The sequence below is a fragment of the Stegodyphus dumicola genome, chromosome 11, assembly GCF_044657685.1.
Source record: "Stegodyphus dumicola isolate Sdum_Otavi_A_Nest chromosome 11, ASM4465768v1".
Classification (NCBI taxonomy): domain Eukaryota; kingdom Metazoa; phylum Arthropoda; class Arachnida; order Araneae; family Eresidae; genus Stegodyphus; species Stegodyphus dumicola.
Genome location: NC_140778.1, coordinates 57,126,527 through 57,145,261, shown reverse-complemented (window position 1 = coordinate 57,145,261; position 18,735 = coordinate 57,126,527). Strand labels below are relative to the sequence as shown.

The 18,735-nt window shown below is 33.6% G+C and overlaps 1 protein-coding gene across 1 annotated transcript; it reads left to right on the top strand.

Moving 5' to 3' along the window:
- The first annotated feature begins 13,997 nt into the window (after window positions 1-13,997).
- On the top strand, window positions 13,998-17,920 carry LOC146994028 (uncharacterized). The gene has a single exon (XM_085826452.1). The coding sequence runs from the start codon at window positions 15,172-15,174 to the stop codon at window positions 16,426-16,428; it is 1,257 nt and encodes a 418-aa protein (XP_085682578.1). The 5' UTR covers window positions 13,998-15,171; the 3' UTR covers window positions 16,429-17,920.
- The last annotated feature ends 815 nt before the right edge of the window (window positions 17,921-18,735 follow it).

Sequence of the window (18,735 nt, the reverse complement as noted above, 5' to 3'; positions counted from 1 at the left end):
CTTTGCATAAACTCCTTCACGCTTATAATTCTGGCCGGAAGTAGAAAATAAGAAGTGATAGTAAAGATTTAAAATAAAATAAACGTTAGTAAAACTTAAGATCCTTACATACTTCCCGCCAGAGTTAATTAGTTTGAAACTGAGGTCTAAAACGACCTTGTTGAAAACTTTTAGCTCTAGAAACTAACGCGAGGCCAAACTTTTACAATCGTAACTTAGCTAGAAACTAGAAAATTTTAAAAGAAAGAAATTTGTTACAATAGCAGCTCCCGGAATATACAACAATCTTTTTTCTTTTTCATCTGTACTGCATCAAAACAGGAGCTTTATTCAATTCTGGTTCCTTCCAGAAATCTGGAAGGAAAACTAGTTTAATGAAATGTTACAGAATGACATTGTAAATAACATATAGAATATACTTTTCTTAACATTCTTATTTCATTCATGACTATTTTAATTATCTCTCCCCGTGCTCTCTGACATGTGTTGTAAAAACACCAAACACGAATGTGTTTCTGTCTATGTGTTCAACACTTCCTCCTACAATCAAAACACTAACGTGTTAAAATTCAACATACGAGACCTCTTAACACACCCTAATTTCAACTCTAGACCCTGAGGTACTATTCTGAAAGTGGCTAACTCTAAAGTGTAGCGTCAGAGAGCCTAACTACATCATTCAACCTTTAACACATATTCACCATGATTTAATCTTTACAGTCACACGAATAACAAATTTTTTAACATTACTTTCACTTTTACCATATCACGTTATTTCTAAACATTCAAAATAACAGTTCACATGTATACAAGAACATATCAAGATGCCGTTAATTTTACACATTTGAAAACATACATTAGTAGTACATTGTTAACTTCTATTCTTTTCAAAGCAAGTGCCAATTCTTTCTACATTGAAATAATACTACATTTCAAAAAGTCTTTCAGACTAAAACTTCTTTCTTGTTAGAATGTTTTAAATAAAATTTATACAATAACTTTTTACAATATTTAAGTCTTTATACAACGCTATTATACATCAACTTTAGTTTTACGCGCGAGTAATTGAAAAACATAATAAGAAAATCGGTCACAACTCATTTCTCGCCCTTTTGGCGATAAAGGTAGACCTCGCATGAGGTAAAACTTCTTCAAATCTGCCACTTGCAGTAAGAATGAAAGATTAACTTAAGTTTGTAAAGTAACACAAAATTTTACTTATCTTTGTAATATTCAGACATCCTTTTCTGGGCCCAGTCTTTAAAGGTGCTGCAGACCGTAGCTTGGTTGATCCTCCTTCTTGTACGGGCTCGCCCTTCAGTGCTTTCCTCTGGAAGCTTCCGTTTTTCACCACTACGGCCACCCTTGAACATCTTCCTTCTGTCCTCTGCTTGTGGTCTTGGCCGTTTGAAGGCAGCTGGTCTTGGTGGAACCGGGAAACTTCTGTCGTGATCCTGCTTGGACCTCGTTGTTGGCCGTTCAAATTTTTCTTGTACTTTTTCCTCCGCCGCTGATGGCCCTTCCGCAGTTCGGCGACTTTTGCTGCGGAGAGTTCTGTCGGATGAGTCAATCTTCCGTTTCACAGCCGGGTTATAGTTGCCGTCCTTTCTCCCGGTCTTTTCCACATACGTCGTCCTTCTCCCTTCTTCATTCTGGGGGTGTTCGTGAACTCTGTTTTTTGGACGGTGGAACGGCTTCTTTTTCTTTGTACCTTCAATTTTTCCGCGGGGCAATTTTCTTTTCACTTGCTTCTGTCTCTCATTGGCTTGCCCTTGTACTTGTCGTTTTCCCACCTCTGGAACTTGTACCTGCGGTGTCTGCCGTACCGGATCCTGCAAAAGATCTGAAAAGATTTGCATTTTATTACGGTCATAGAATGGTTTTATCTGGTCAATGTTTGCGGAACAGGTTTCACCATTTCTTGCCTTTAATACTACAACAGCGTGAGTTATTTTTTCTATAACATATGGTCCTTCAAAGCGTGGGAAAAATTTGGCAGTTTTATCTTCTGGTGCTGAAGAAAGTGAATGCTTAATTTTTAGTACTTCATCCCCTACTTTATAAGTTACTCCCCGTCGTTTCAAGTCATAATACAATTTTTGTTTTCTTTGTGCTACTTCCGTATTCTTTTTTGCTTCTTTTATTAGTTTTTCTATATCACCCATTTTAAATTCTGGGGCTCTTTGTTGCACATAAAATAGTTTATCTAACGGTGTTATAACCTTTCTGCCTAGAAATAACTCAGCAGGAGTTTTGCCCGTTGTATCATGTTTTGCGGTCCTAAGGGCGAAAGCAAATTCATTGACATAGTTATCCCAGCTTTTATGAAAATTTTTAACATAACTACGGATAATTTTCACTATATTTCTGTTGACCCGTTCCGCTATATTTGATTGCGGCCGATACGGGACCATTTTTAAATGACGTATGCCCAGTTTTTGGCACATGTCTTCAAATATATTACTTACAAATTGAGGACCATTATCCGATATAACTTTTAGGGGCGCCCCGTATCTTAAAATATATTTATTTAAAATAGAATCGGTAACTAATTTCGCGGAGGCTCGTTTTAAGGGAACAATTTCGGTCCATTTACTAAAATGATCAACTATAACAAGGAGATAGCGACTTTTGTTTAACTGACTTTTTGGGAAAGGGCCCAATAAATCGATGCCGATTATTTCATTTGGAAATTCGGATTTAATACTATTTAGAAACCCGGCCGGGCGGAAATTAATATAATTAACGGCTTGACATGTTGGGCAGGACTGGACATACGCCCTTGTTAACTTTTGCAGTTCAGGAAAGTAGACTGCCTCGCGTACGCGTTGAGTAGTTTTTCGAATACCAGCATGAGAAGCTAAAGGGCTGTCATGGAGCTCTTGCAGGATATTTAATCTAAGACTAGCTGGGATAACAGGTCGAAATTCGTTGTTGGAATTCGTAGTTTTTGTATAAAATAATAGACCATCTATTAGTTCGTAATGGGCCGCCCTATTTCTTATCGCCACAATATCTTGGTGGCTAAAATTTTCAGGATCCTTCAAATACTCATAAATACTTCCAAACTCAGGATCCTTACCCAGTTCGGTTATTACAGTTTCTCGGGAATTTATTGTACACGCTGTCAGCATTGCAACTTTTACGGTATTACCCTGTTCGTCTAATTTAATTCGTGACAGGGCATCTGCTACGATATTTTCCTTTCCGGGGGTATGCTTGATTACCAGATTATATTCTTGCAGCTTGAGTGCCCATCTTATTAACCTTGGGGATAAATTTTTTCCCGAGTACAATCTAGTTACCGCCGCATGATCAGAATATACTGTTATCGGCGCCTTTCCAAAATAGACTCGGAACTTTTGCACTGCTAACAGAACTGCAAGTGCCTCTCTCTCGGTCGCGGAATAGTTTCTTTGTGTTTGATTTAAAGTTCGGCTAAAAAATGCTACTGGCTGCTGATTTTGCGAAAGTACCGCTCCTACCGCATAATCCGAAGCATCCGCTGAAATTTCTAAATTTTCATCCTTTTCAGGAAATTTCAACACAGGGGCTTGCGTTAATGCTTGTTTTAATTTTTCGAAAGCACTATTGGCTTCGGCCGTCCACGAGAATCTTGCCTTTTTCCTTTTTAATTTTAACAACGGCTCAGCGATAGCCGCAAAATCTTTTATAAAGGACCTATAATATGAACAAAGTCCTAGAAAAGAAGAGAGCTTCTTTGCCGTGTTTGGAGTCGGATACTTTTGTACAGCGATTATTTTTGATTCATCTGTCTCGATCCCTTTTTGCGATATTTTGTAACCTAAATATTTTAATTCAGGGGCTGCAAATTTGCATTTTTCGACATTAACTTTTAGACCGGCCTCATTTAATAAAGAAAACACCTGTCTTAAATCCTGTACATGTTGGTCTAGATTATCACTAGTAATAATGATATCGTCTAAATAGATAAATGTGGACTTTCCGAGAACAGGTCTTAACACAATGTCCATGCATCGCTGAAATGTTGCTGGGGCGCCTGAAAGGCCAAACGGCATTCGCAAAAATGCATAAGTGCCAGACTTGGTTATAAAAGCAGTCTTAGGCACGTCCTCAGGCCTGATCCCTATTTGAAAATAACCATTCGTTAAGTCTAAAGTTGTCATAAATTTGGTTGATTTTATGTTCCTTAAAATTTCTTCTATAATCGGTAACGGATATACCGGATATTTCGTTATGGAATTTAATTTACGGTAATCAATAGCGAATCTCCACCTTTTTGGATGCTCCAAAGGATAATCATTATTTTTCTTACATAAAACCACCGGACTAGCATAACTACTTGAGATAGGCGTTACGATCTTTTTACGTAGCATATCGGTAATATGCCATTCTATAATTTTTTCCTTATTCTTATCATACCGGTATGGTTTTTGACGAACCGGCAATGCATCTCCGGTGTCAATACTATGGTTAGTAACCTGTGTAAATCCTGGAATATCACTAAATAAGGAAGCAAATTCACTTACCACTTGTCGGATTCTATCTTGCTCGTCATTAGGCAGGTGGTCGAGATTTACCCTTGGCGGTTCAACCTTTTCTACACGCACTGGTTTCATCGTCAGCTTAAGAGACGCTTCATTAAAATCCAGTGTAGCTTGTGCGTCTGAAAGAAAGTCTATTCCTAGTATTAAGTGTGCTTGCAAATTCTTTACTATAAAAAACATCACCTTTACTTGTTCGTCCTTGATACGGATGTACAAAGGTACTTTACCTACGCACTTACATTGTTCTCCTTGCGCCGCTAATACTGTTGTATTATCCGCATTATATATGCGGTATTTGCGAAAATACTTTCTAAAAAAGACTTCTGCCACACAGGAACACTGCGCGCCGGTATCCAGGAGTGCGGTGGCCGGGATATTATTTACCAAGACTTCAATCTTCGGAAGAGTTAAATTTTTCACCATTACTGTATTTAACTTGTAGGAAGAGGGGTTTTCGTGGCCTTCGGATTTCCGCACCCTCTCGTCAGCAGAAATCCGTTTTAGTTTAAATTATTTTTTCTTTCGGTGCTTTCCTTCTTTCTCCACTGGCCTTGAGACTTTTTTCCTGGGTTGCTATTGAACTGTCGACGTTCGCCGGCTGTTTTTGAATGCTCGGGTTTCCTTGCCCACTGATTCGCTTTTTCTCCGTAGCCATGTGCTTGAGTTTGCTGTAGTCTTGGCGTACCAAATTGGTTTCGCTGTTGATATTGGCGTCTTCTTTCGACGTCCGCCGTTCTTCTACTTTCAAACTGGATTGCTAGCTCAAATAATTTTTCCAGTGTAGTCGGATTTCTCAATTCAATAAAGTCTTGCACTTGGGGTAGTAACCTCGGCAAAATCACTTGAATTATTTCAGGATCCGGACGGTTTCCATACAAGAGCTTGAAAACGTGAATTTTTCTTAAAATAAACCTGGAGATGTTTTCCATTCTTTGTTGATATATACTGAAAAGTTCTGTTTCTAATTTCGCACGATCCCTTACAACAGGGAAGGCTTTTAGTAGGGCAGTCTTGAAATTTTCGTAGGTATAGGTGGGACTTCCTGCTTGACCCAAGAGACTTCTGCCGATACATTTGAACCAGTTAAGCGCTTGGCCCCTCAAAGCGCTGGTAGCTAAGGTAACTTTTTGAAACTCGTGCACGGGGTAGAGCATGAAGTGGTCATCCAATTTTTCCAAAAAACTGGTTACCTGTGAGTTTCCATTAAACGTTGCTTCTGGTTTCATCGAAGCGCGCATGGTCTGGACAATATACCCAAATCCTTCCAGGGCGGCAGCTGGCATTTCTGGATTCTGAGCTGTTTCCGCAGGCAGCACAGGTTCTTCTTGAAACTCGGCCATGGTTATTCTTCGTCGGGCGCCACTATCAGGTTCAATGTTTCTTCTAACCTTCTTCGGAAACATACAATGACCTGACTAGAACAGAGAGCTTACTAAAGCTATGTTCACTAATTGTAGGAAGTAGACAGGATACAGACGAAGGGTATACAAAACCCTTTATTTTTTTCTTTATATACAATGACTTCCGTACTTCGGAATACAATGACCCTCCACTCGGGGTCTAACTTAAAAGATATCAAAATAAAACTAAACTCTAATTTAACTTTAGAATAAGATTGGCCTTATAATAACAGAAAGCGTATGTAGCACAGAGACTGTGAACACTACAATACGTTTAATTTATCAAGAGGATTAAAACCTCTGGCCTGGAAGGCAAAGTAGCAACTGCGTAACTTCTAAGGTAAGCGGCCTGCTTCGAACTCACGGCTTCCTCTCTTTTGCTTGGCAAAAAGGCCACACTTAAATACTTGGCGTTCGCCAGACAACTTTGCATAAACTCCTTCACGCTTATAATTCTGGCCGGAAGTAGAAAATAAGAAGTGATAGTAAAGATTTAAAATAAAATAAACGTTAGTAAAACTTAAGATCCTTACAACACAAGTGCAATTTCTCCCATATTAAGACAGATCCTTTTTTCAGTGTCCTTCAGCTGTTTATGAAAATTACTTTAGCTATATATAGTCTATCTTCTTTTTGTAATAAAGATTATTTAGAATATTTTTCTTATTTGCTATAACACTTCAGTTTTGCATTGATAAGCCAATCAAATTAACGTCTTTTGCAGTTCTTGATAAAGATGCCTGTAAATCTGAAAGTGAGGCATTAAATTATTTTACATTTTACATACTGTGCATGTAAGTAATTTTAGAAAAAGTTATATAATTTTATCTTTAAGTCTATGGAAGGTTTAAAGATGCTTTCAACTGAATTGCTACCATAGTTTTGGTGCTAAGAAGCATTTTGTTCTAGGCAGATAGAACTTGAAATGAATATGCTTAATAAAACATTAAACCACATGGTCAATAACTTGTAATGTTGCCCGCTTCCAACCTGCACGCAACAATAGTGGTGACTGCTAATTACTGGAAAGTACACAAAGTCTTGAGAAGGGTTTAAATCCCTTTTCATTCAACTTTAGAAATTACAGATGCGTGCTCTTGACGCTCACAAACTACGCCGACCCGGCGGTAAAATAAAAATGAGAAACTAAAAATGAATAATAACAAGTGACTACCTACGAGGCTCTCTAAACGTAACTAACCTAACCTCGTTCTAAGATACCGCTGATAATTTAGCAAACTTCTGAATATTACGTTGGAAGATTTAACTATCTGCCGAGGCAAGCACACAGGCCGAAACGCGTGGTTCTTCAATTTCTAACTACCAACCTCCACGCTCGTGAAGCAAGAAAGCACACTTTCGAACTCGTTTCCCTTCTATTTAAATCAGAATACTTCCGCTGACTATTTTGAATACTTTGCGTGCTCTACTAAAATTTACATACTCTGGCATTGGCAATTCCAGGGGAAAGTAACGCTTGACAGGAAAGATAGTTTAAACTTAAAATAAATGTTAGTTAAAATAAATATAAACCGTACAAACTGAACCTTTTTGCTTTTAACATATTCAGCAGGAAAAAATCAGTGTAAAACTTCTCATCCTTTTGTAGACTGTTTTTCAAGACTGACATGTAAAGTTGAAAGTCATGTGAACTTTCTTCTTCTTGTTGCTTTATTTATACAAGATAATCTATACTATACAATGGTTCTATCTATAAAGCATTTTATTTTAGACTTTCATTCCCTTCTCTATATAACATTGTAATTTGTAATTTACTACTCTTGGTATTCTGAATAAGTATTTACAAGAATTAGTATAAAAATTTCTAAAACTATTAATCTCAATGCTTTTGAAAAAGCTAGATTTTTCCCCTCCTGGAATTCTGCATTTACGGTAAGAGAAGTTTAAATGCGAGTTTAATGCAAGACATACAAAAGTCTCATTAATTATGATAAAGCAGAATTTATTTTACTCAGTGTAAATGACAGCACATGTCTTATAACTCACAGGTAACCAGTGGCTGAGTGGTAAAAAAAATCACTGAATAATGGCAGTTCCTATTCGATTTCCGAAGAATGGGATTGGTTGCATGGGTGTTTTCATGGTTTTCCCTACCTGTACCAAGTATACGAGGTAGTTTCCCCGAGAAAGTCCTTCACAAAGGCATCCTCCCCTTAGAAAGAGAACACTAGTGTGCTTTGCAATAATCAACTAAACCAAACCAATTGTGATTCACAGTTCAAAATACCTCTAATAGTATATTAAAAATTAACCAAGTTTATAAAAATGAATTTAGTTACGTAATGTGAATGTGCTAATTTCTTATTAACAGTTTCAGATATATACATACCTTAAAATTTATGATATACTGAGATTTATAATAGCCTAAGATATCTCAATCATTACTTTTGTAAAAGTTAAGTAAGTTTAATTAATAACTTGATCATTAAAATTTTGAAATACTATATTAAATACAATATTTTAAAATAATAAATGATAATTACATAATAATTAAGTAAGTAATAAGTGAAGGTCACATTTTGACAAACGTGCTCTGTAATGAAAATATATTTGAAAGGATAAGATTGTGTATGCAAAATAAAGTGCAACTTATTAGCCAGTGGTCTTGTATTTACCTTTTTCTATTACCGGCTGCTCTAGGAAACTTTTGCTTCAGCAGAATTCAAATGCCCTTATGCCAGAAAGAATATGACATTCACGACTTCTCCGAGATTTGATACATGAAACTGAACTAGGTTGAGGTAACAAATTCTGTTTGACTATTAGGATTATCTGGGTTACTTGTACAAGGCTGACTGCTAGCTTGGGGTTTAAATGAATTAAGATGAGACCCTTTTTTTACTAGTTATATATTTAGTAGTATTTTTTGGAAGTTTTCTTCAGGCAATTTTAGGAAACCTTTTGGAATACCTTCAGATTTTCTTCATTACTACCAGGAAAGGTATCTGGTTTCCTTTTAAGATGCAAGATTTCATTACTTTGTGTACTTAATTTATCAATTGTATGGAAGTGTAGCCTGCTATAGAAATAAAAACACATTCATTCATTGCATAACTTTAAGAGTTCTCCCCTTTTTTGCTAAATATTTTTGGTAGTTTTCAAAGGTAAATTTATGCAAAGATGGATTAGATTTGGATTACTATGGAGTAGATTAGTCGAGCCATGCATAGTATCCTTTCGATTAATGATTCATACTCTGATCCAACTCTTGTACTACCATTTTGATAGTTTCAATATCTATATAATTCAGTAGTATTCTTCAGTAAATGAAGTATCTATTTTTTTATGAAGTATTCACGCACAGGCTCATTCCAATCAATCTTTCCAAATGGAACAACATCACTCGCTGGCCTTCTAAGGCTGAAACTTGAATGTATGATATATACAAGGTATGTCTTATGAATGTGTACAATTATGATTTTTATGAACGGTACACTTTTAAACTGAATACTTTGCATATAAGCATTGAGCAAGTTTTTAATTACACAAGTATTATTTGGGGCACATGTATGAATACAAGTCATTTGCAAAATGACACCACAATAGTCTCAATATCGCAGCTTGAAAATAAATCCATAACTGTTTCAAAGAAAAATGTAAAAGTACAATGGGAAAATTTATTCCATCATAACAAAAATGTGCCCACCAGTGCTTGAGCAGTAAAGTTGCTCAAGCCTGGTAGTTTGACCTGAGTACAATTCCAGGTAAACAGATTGGCTGCATGTGAAATGAGGATACGGGTGAGTGTGTTTTAGAAAGTCCTCTATAAAAGCGTGCTTCTGCTTATGCAAATAGCTCTCACATACTTTGCCATAAACAAATCACGCAGACCAAGCCAAATCAAATTAAAATAAAAATCACAATAAAATAAGTCAAACTATTACTAAATAAGCAAATTAAAAAGTATTTAATTTGAGTTTAGCTGTAATTCTGTAAAATGTCTTATGCATTATATGTTTTTTTCAAGAAGGGGGCAATTAGCTAATTTAGAGTCAATATTATTGTTAAACATATTAGTTGAATAACTGTATTGCTCTTACATGAGTAACAGATGTTACATGTTTCATTATTTACATGCCTACAGATTTCATATGCCTCATTATTTACATAGCTTACAGGTGTTAAATGCTTTATTTTGTTTTTATTTGGTAAAAAGAGGGACAATAAATTTCATTGCAAAACATTTTGATGGGTAGTTATGTATAGGACTTATGATATGAACTCAATATTCAACTATCATATAAATACTATTCCTAATATACATAAAATTTAATTTTTATTTGCCTCTATAGTCAACCCTCTAAGGTATAATATAGCATGGCTTAGGTAACAATTTTCGCAATACAATGTATTGTGGAATGTGAAACATGAATACAGAAACATATTTAGTGCAAAGAACATAGAGAATAAAATGCCATTTTAATCATAGATATTTAAAAGAAATAATGCTTGATATTTATCAGAATGTTCAGATGAACTGTTTACTAACTGCAATACATGCATCGCAATGACAAAGAAGTGATTGGCATATACTTTGAAAGCTGTTCAGCAAGTCTCTGCTGCAGTGATGCTAATTGGCTGACAAGATCTGCACTAGAATCAATCTCTGTTTCGTAAACAAGATCCACTGTCATTGTAATGCATGAAGTTTGCATTATCCATTTGTACAATTCATTTATAATAATTCTCAAATATCTTGCTGTAATCATAAACAATTACCAAGGACTTCGGTTTATTTAATTAAATTAAATAAATCATGAAGGAAATACTGTAAAATTTTTACTATCACATTCTGTAAGTTGGAAATGATTTATATTTATGACAATTAAAATAAAAAATTAAATTATTTTTAGTTTAATTCTTATAGCATTTTAATCCACATTTATTAACTGCATACAGCATTATTTTATGACATCAAGAAATATTATTTTATTAAAATTTATTGAGACTTCTCAGTTCATAATGCATTATATATATAAAATACTATAAACATAAGGATGAGGAAATGTTTAATGCAAATTACCCTTTCCATTACATTATGCAGGTAACTAAATATGTGTTTAAATACTACAAAATATGTATCCTTCTAGAAGGTTTAATGAAATTTTTATATTTATACTTCAGTTAAAAAAATAAAATACTGTAACATTTCATTTTGTGGAATTTTGAACAATTAAGACTTGAGAGCATTACCATGTCTAACACTACACAAATTTATCGCATACGTATTTCTAAAAAGTTATTATTATTTCTAATTCGTACAATAAGTACTAAAAATATTAAATGTGCTATGAACTAAATAATAGACTGAGGCTACAAATGTCCCAGAACAAATATACTGCAAATATGTTTAGTCTGAGAACTTAGGTCTGTTTAAGCCAGATATTTCCTGCAGCTGTGAAGTAAAACTGCAACCCTATATTCAAATTTAAAGTTGCTCTGAATTCAGATTACTGTACATAACTATGAATATGATATGAAAGCAGACATTGACTTGTTTTATTGCACTACGATATGAAAGCACACATTGCAAGAAAAATAGTACAAGAAAATGCTTATAGATTACTTGTAATCAATGCACATAAAACAAATACTAAAAAAAAAAAAGCTATAGAATAAACCATGTTTGAACATCGCTGAGTACAGGGAAGCATAACAAAGCAAATGAAAACAGAAAATAAAGCATTAAATAAATATTTACAGGTTCAAGACACTTATTTTTACATATATTATCAATATTTTATTCAATTACGTGCTATTTCTAATTTAATACTCTTTGCTTGATAAGCAAACAGCAAACGTAATAATATTTTGCGAATACGTATCCCGATCTGCTGCTACGGATAATCCCTTAGCAGGGAAAAAGTATCACTCTGTCCTCCTAGAGGAAGTACGTCATCGGGGATCTTAAAAGAAATAGACCAACCCAAACGGGTTTTCTCCCCCGTCTGAGGCGTTGTCGGCTGTCGCCTTGATCACATCCGGAGGAGTAGGGACGACCTGCAAAAATTTAACATTGGTTGCCTATTGCAGCGTGTATAATTGTCAAGAAAAAGCTGGTTCTAGCGCCTCATTTCATAAATTAGAATTACTACATATTTTTATTTTTGAAATTGAGATTGATTTTTAAAAATTTAGCATATTTATCGAGCATTAATTAACGTTCCAAATAATTATGAAGCTATTGCATGCTTTCAGAACTGGATATTTTTTTAGCTTTTCCTATGCTGTAAGGAAATTTGTAACTACTTCTTTTAGAAAATAATATTTTAAATCTGAACTAATAGAAAATTTCAAACAAGCAATTTTCTCTTGCAATTTTTATGCTTTTTATTGGTGTAAATGAGTAAAAAATACCAAAATATTCAAAAACGAATTTTTGAAAGTTTTGTTTAAAATTCTAAATAGTGCTGCTTTTTTAAAATTATAGATGAGTATTATAGCACAATTTCTATAAAGGAGTTTTATTTCAATTATATTTCATAATACATCATAGTGATAAAGACTTTTGACTTCTTAAAAAATTTACACATTTGATTCTAATGTTAAAATTGTATTTAACCGTAATGATTAATTTTGCTTGTATTTTATAGTGATTATTTTTTAAAATTTATTTTTAGTTCTGCATAAGATTTTTTTTATTTACTGTTAATTTAATTTATTAGCCCAAAGGGGCGGTAGCCTAGAAAGGCTGTTGGTTTCGAAGCGGCAGTTTGCGCTGTTTTACTATAAATGTCCGTGTCTCCTTGCAAATTGTTGTTACCAAATATTATCGCCCTGTATTATATAAATGAAGAATCTGCATGAATACATGTATGTTTCTCGCACTGTGACAAAAACGACAGTATCTAGAGCCATCAAATTTTAAATAACGTAATCCTCCACCCGAACATAGGCATCTGGACGGCAGAATTTCGAATTTGTTTTAATCTATTTCATATTTTGTAAAACTTTAACGAATTTTCGATTAACAAACTCAACGAGTTCAGAGCGAGCACTGTATGGAAAATAACAGTTTTATCTCCAGTGCGGAAATTCTAAAGATATACTGTTTTCAAATGTATGTGGTTTACGATTGAAGAACATGATACTCAATAAATATAGGTAGCACACAAAACTTTAAAAAAAGAGTGCATTTAGATTTTATTTTATCTTTTTTTTCCTTCATTACGCTCAGAAAATTTTATGCTCCAAATTTTATGAATTATTAAAATAACTAATCCACTTTAATGTTAATAATTTAATGATCATATAATCAAATAAATATGATCGTTTTGTAATGTTATTATAGTTTAGAAAATCACTGCCTGAAAATGATCATTAAATTAAAAAAAAAATTCAGATCATTTTTAATTATACTTATTTATTTCAAACCATCGCGTACTATCAATCTTATTAATTTTAATTTATTTGTACTCGAAATTAAGTTCATAAATTTTGTGCTTAGAGTTTTTACCGTTTTACCAAAGTACAGATGTGTGTACAAGAATTACACAAGAAAAAAAATGCGCGAAATGCAGTAAAAAGTGCTTTAATGAGATATATTAAAACCTATTTGGAAGAAACTGTGGGTTTCATAATCGCATCACTATACAACGTATCACATTTAATAATTAAAAAGAGTTATGTGATACAAACACCATAGGTTTCAGTGTTAAAGTAAACCATATCGTCCCTACACTTTCTTGCCGACATGTCGGTGACGAGAGCCCCGCCCACTGGGTTGGTCTATCTTTTATAAGGTCCACGATGACAACCATAACGTGGTCTACCATAATAAGCTGTTTCTTCCCTTTTTGGCGTTAAGGCTGTTCTCCATAACTTATCTCTGGTTAGGACATACAGGTATTTTATAAGGCTACTTAAAATGAGACAGTGGTGATTCTGCGTTTTGATTATAATTTATTATCAAAAACATTTTTAAAAAACATTTATCATCAAACACAACGTTTATAATCAAACATTTATAATATATAATAATAATATAACAAACGTTTATATTCAAAAAGCAAAATCGCCACTTTTGATATTAATTTATAATGAAAAGATGGGAGGATGTTAATAATACACTATTTATTTTAATGTTTATTGTTGTGCATTTTAAATTTCCTGGCTCATTAGCAAGCCTCACTTAAATTTTGCTAGTATAGTTTATTAATTTGTGCATGGCAATAATGATAGATATTCAAGTTTAAAGACATTAAACCACAGTAAATTGATAATAAGGTTTGTTTACGTTGAAACTGTTTTTATTATTTGAATAATTACCGCAATTATAGTTATTTAGTGAAAGTGGCTGTTTTAAAACTATGATGTGAGTGTTTAATTAAAGTTTACTTCATGCTCAAGTGTGATTAATACTTTTAAGTATTCAAATCTTGAAAAGCCGATTACATTTTCCGTATAAGTTTTAACAGTTGTTACTAAATTTCGAACGTGACATGTAACTTCTTCAAGCTATAGATCATTGACTAGCTACTATACAAAAATTTCATGTAGTCGTAACGTACCATGTGACCATTTTTAAAAATTCCTGTTTAAACTTGTTACTACGATCACGCAGGAAGCTTTACTTTAGTGAACTATAAGAAACTAATTTCAGTGAAACATGAAGGTATTCTAATAGCAAGTAGCTGATACGTCATATGAATAATTTATGTTGATTCTTTTACGAAGAAAAGGACGCGTATTTACATGACACATGAATTGCTAGAGTGAACCGTCTTAAAACTACTTTTACCGAAATTTCTGTTAAGAAGCCCGTTTTACATTCCTTCAGAGGATGAACTTCATCACGAGATATGTAGCAAGTCATATTATATTAAGACTGCCAGTTACAGTTATCAATATTGTGCAGAAATTGCATGTTCTAGAAAGAGGATGTTCTATGTTCGTGTTCTGAAATTACGTGTTCTATTAGGAGGATGTTCTAGGTTCATGGTCTATTACAAGGTAACTAATCATTTTCTAGAGGTAATATTTAAAACACTACATCCATGCTGAACATAAATCTCATATGCATGAAATTTGTATGATGTCATTTAGTCAAAAATGTACTTTAAAGACGTATATGCTAATTTACATTGGAGAGAAAGCTCTTATACGTGAGTTATGTACACATTTATTTAAAAAGTTAATTCAGACAGTCGTCTGCTTGTTCACACAGGGGAAAAAGCTCATGTGTGTGAAGTATTCAAGAAATCATTAAGTTCAGTTTAAATATGCATGTGCCTACTCACGCAGGAGAGAAACCTTATATATGTGAAATATGTAACAAGACATTTCGCAATAAGAGTAATTTAAATATCCATATGCGTATTCACACACGAGAAAAAACTTATATGTGTGAAGTATGTAACAAGTCCTTTAGTCAAAAGTCTTCTTTAAACAGCCATATGCTTATTCACACAGGAGCGAAACGTCATGTATGTGAAGTATGTAAAAACTCATTTAGTCACAAGGGTGGTTTGATCAGCCATATGCTTATTCACACGGGAGAGAAACCTCATGTGTGTGAAGTATGTAAGAATTCCTTTAGTCGGAAGTATACTTTAAACAGCCATATGCTTATTCACACAGAAGAGAAGTCGTATGTGTGTGAAGTATGTAAGAAGTCATTTAAACACAAGAGTGCTTTAAACAGGCATATGCTTATTCACACAGGAGAGAAACCTCATGTGTGTGAAGTATGTAAGAAGTCCTTTAAACACAAGGGGTCTTTAAATAGGCATTTGCTTATTCACACACGAGAAAAACCTTATATTTGTGAAGAATGTAACTCGTCCTTTAATCAAAAGTCTTCTTTAAACAGCCATATGCTTATTCACACAGGAGTGAAACGTCATGTATGTGAAGTATGTAAGAACTCATTTAGTCACAAGGGTGGTTTGCTCAGCCGTATGCTAATTCACACGGGAGAGAAACCTCATGTGTGTGAGGTATGCAAGAATTCCTTAAGTCAGAACTCTATTTTAAGCAGCCATATGCTTATTCACACAGGGGAGAAGTCTCATGTGTGTGAAGTATGTAAGAAGTCATTTAAACACAAGGGGTCTTTAAATAGGCATATGCTTATTCACACACGAGAAAAACCTTATATTTGTGATGTATGTAACAAGTCTTTTAGTCAAAAGTCTTCTTTAAACAGCCATATGCTTATTCACACAGGAGAGAAACCTCATGTATGTGAAGAATGTAAGAAGTCATTTACTCAGAAGGGCGGTTTGAACAGCCATATGCTTATACACACTGGAGAGAAATCTTATGTGTGTGAGATATGTAAAAAGTCTTTTAGTCAGAAGTCCACTTTGAAGAGACACATGCTTATTCACACAGAAGAGAAGTCTCATGTGTGTGAAGTATGTAAGAAGTCATTTAAACACAAGAGTGCTTTAAACAGGCATATGCTTATTCACACAGGAGAGAAACCTCATGTATGTGAAGAATCTAAGAAGTCATTTAAATACAAGTGGGTTTAAACACCCATATGCTTAATCACACGGGAGGGAAACGTCATATTTGTGAAGTATGTAAGAAGTCATTTAAATACAAGTGGGTTTAAACACCCATATGCTTAATCACACGGGAGGGAAACGTCATATTTGTGAAGTATGTAAGAAGTCCTTTAGTCAGAAGAATAGTTGAAATACTCATGCGCGTAATCACACGAGAGATAAACCTCATGTGTGTGAAATATGAAGTCATTTAGTGCGAAGGATAGTTTGAACAGACATATGCTTATTCACACGGGAGAGAAACCTTATGCGTGTGAAGTATGTAAGAAGTCCTTTAGTCTGAACTCTACTTTAAGCAACCATATGCTTATTCACAGAGGAGAGCAGCCTCATATGTGTGAAATATGGAAGAAGTCATTTAAACAGGAGGGTGCATTAAACGGCCATATTCTTGGTCACACACGAGAGAAACCTCATGTGTGTGAAATATGTAAGAAGTCATTTCGTTGGAAGGGTAGTATAAAAGCTCATATGCTTATTCACACAGGGTGAAAGACTTGTGTATAAATTATGGAAAATTTCACTTTTGATAAGGGATTATTAAGATATGTATATCGACAGGAGAGAGGAATCTGTCATGTGTGTAAGAATTCGTTTGGACACTAGAATAGTGTGAAAAGATATGTGTTGATCTAAGCAGAAGAGAAGCCTTCTGTCTTTTGAGGAGATGTTAAATTGGTATCAACATTTATTTATCAGTGTAGTAAAGATTTGTGTGTGCAGCAAAGAAAGCTCAATTTTTGCGGTCAAGTCTGAATCACCCCAATTGTCAGTATTAAGTGGTGGGAAAACTCTTGTTAATAAGAGAGGCATTGACTGACAGAATTTTAGAATTAAAGGTATTGTACCGGGTGCTATAAAACGTACTGTTGACGCTTTGATGAGGTTTTTGAATTGTCATTTGATACAAATAAATCATAATCTAATTATTTCTTTCAGAAAACGAAAAAACTATATATGCAAGTTATATCTCAGTTGAATTTTCAACTAATGCCGACTTGAAGCTACATTTGCTTATCTATCCTGTCCTAAAGAGTTTAAAGCTGCTTATACCGACCCGCTTGGATTGTTACTCTTATTCAGCGTCTGGCATCATGTGTTCTGTGTTTCCTCCGTCTTATCCGAAATTTGACCCTGGATATCAGTTTTCACAGATTTTCGTATCACTCATATTCAGTGTTACATCTGTTACCTACCAAAATGCCATGTGGTGATCATATGCTTGCTACCACTTTGACAAACTTTTGAGATGCAATTCTGTATCAAGGCCAAATGTTTTATTCCATATGTGTACTGTAACTTGTATGTTCTTTGCATTAAAAACGTTTCTGAGTTTAACAATCAAAATTATTGAATTAATGATAGAGATGCATTTCTTGAACCTGTAATGAAATAATATATTAGGTGATTTCTGTATTGTGATAAAATACTAAAGACGTGCAGCAAATTACATAGTTTTATTTTATTTACATACTTTGCATCTAATTAAATCGGCAGGCGCGCAATGAACTGGAAGTTGATCTGTCAGCACTATCGTTATTATCAGGGCAGATGCTTTTATTTTATTCGGCTTATAATTCCTTACTAAATGTAGTATTTCATCTCGATGTACTCCGTCTTTGATATGATTTAAATCAAATTCCTCGTCATTATAAATATCACGAATACACATCAAATAGTTTTCTGGTTGCAATTTTTTAATTTCGACTTTGCGTAATGTATGCTTTAGGCATGCGCGTGTTGAAAAAAATGTTTACGAATAGTACCGTTTTTTGTTATTAGTAGTTTTCTTTAATCTTAAATACTGATATTTTGTTACCATTTCAGGGTATTATTATTTATTATAATTAATTTTATTTTACCATTTTATTTTAACATTTAATATAGTTTTTTATTATTCATTTTGATCTTATTCAACTTATTATTGTATTATTTATATATTATTTATTCTTTATTTAGTTATAATTCATTATATTTCATTTTACAGATATTTTGCTATTAGAAAAATTATATTACATATTTATTTTAATTTTACATTCTTTTACTTATTGTATTTTCATACATTATTCTAAGTGTAATTTTATATTAAAAACTATTTAAAGAAATATATATATTGTAGTAATATAAGTAAACAAATAAATATTATTATTATTATTTTTTTTTTTTTTTTTTTTTTTTTTTTTTTATTTTGTAAATTTTCATACACTTTAGATCATAATTGCTCTTTATTTCATAAAAAAAAGTTTCATATTTTTAATTTTATAATTTATG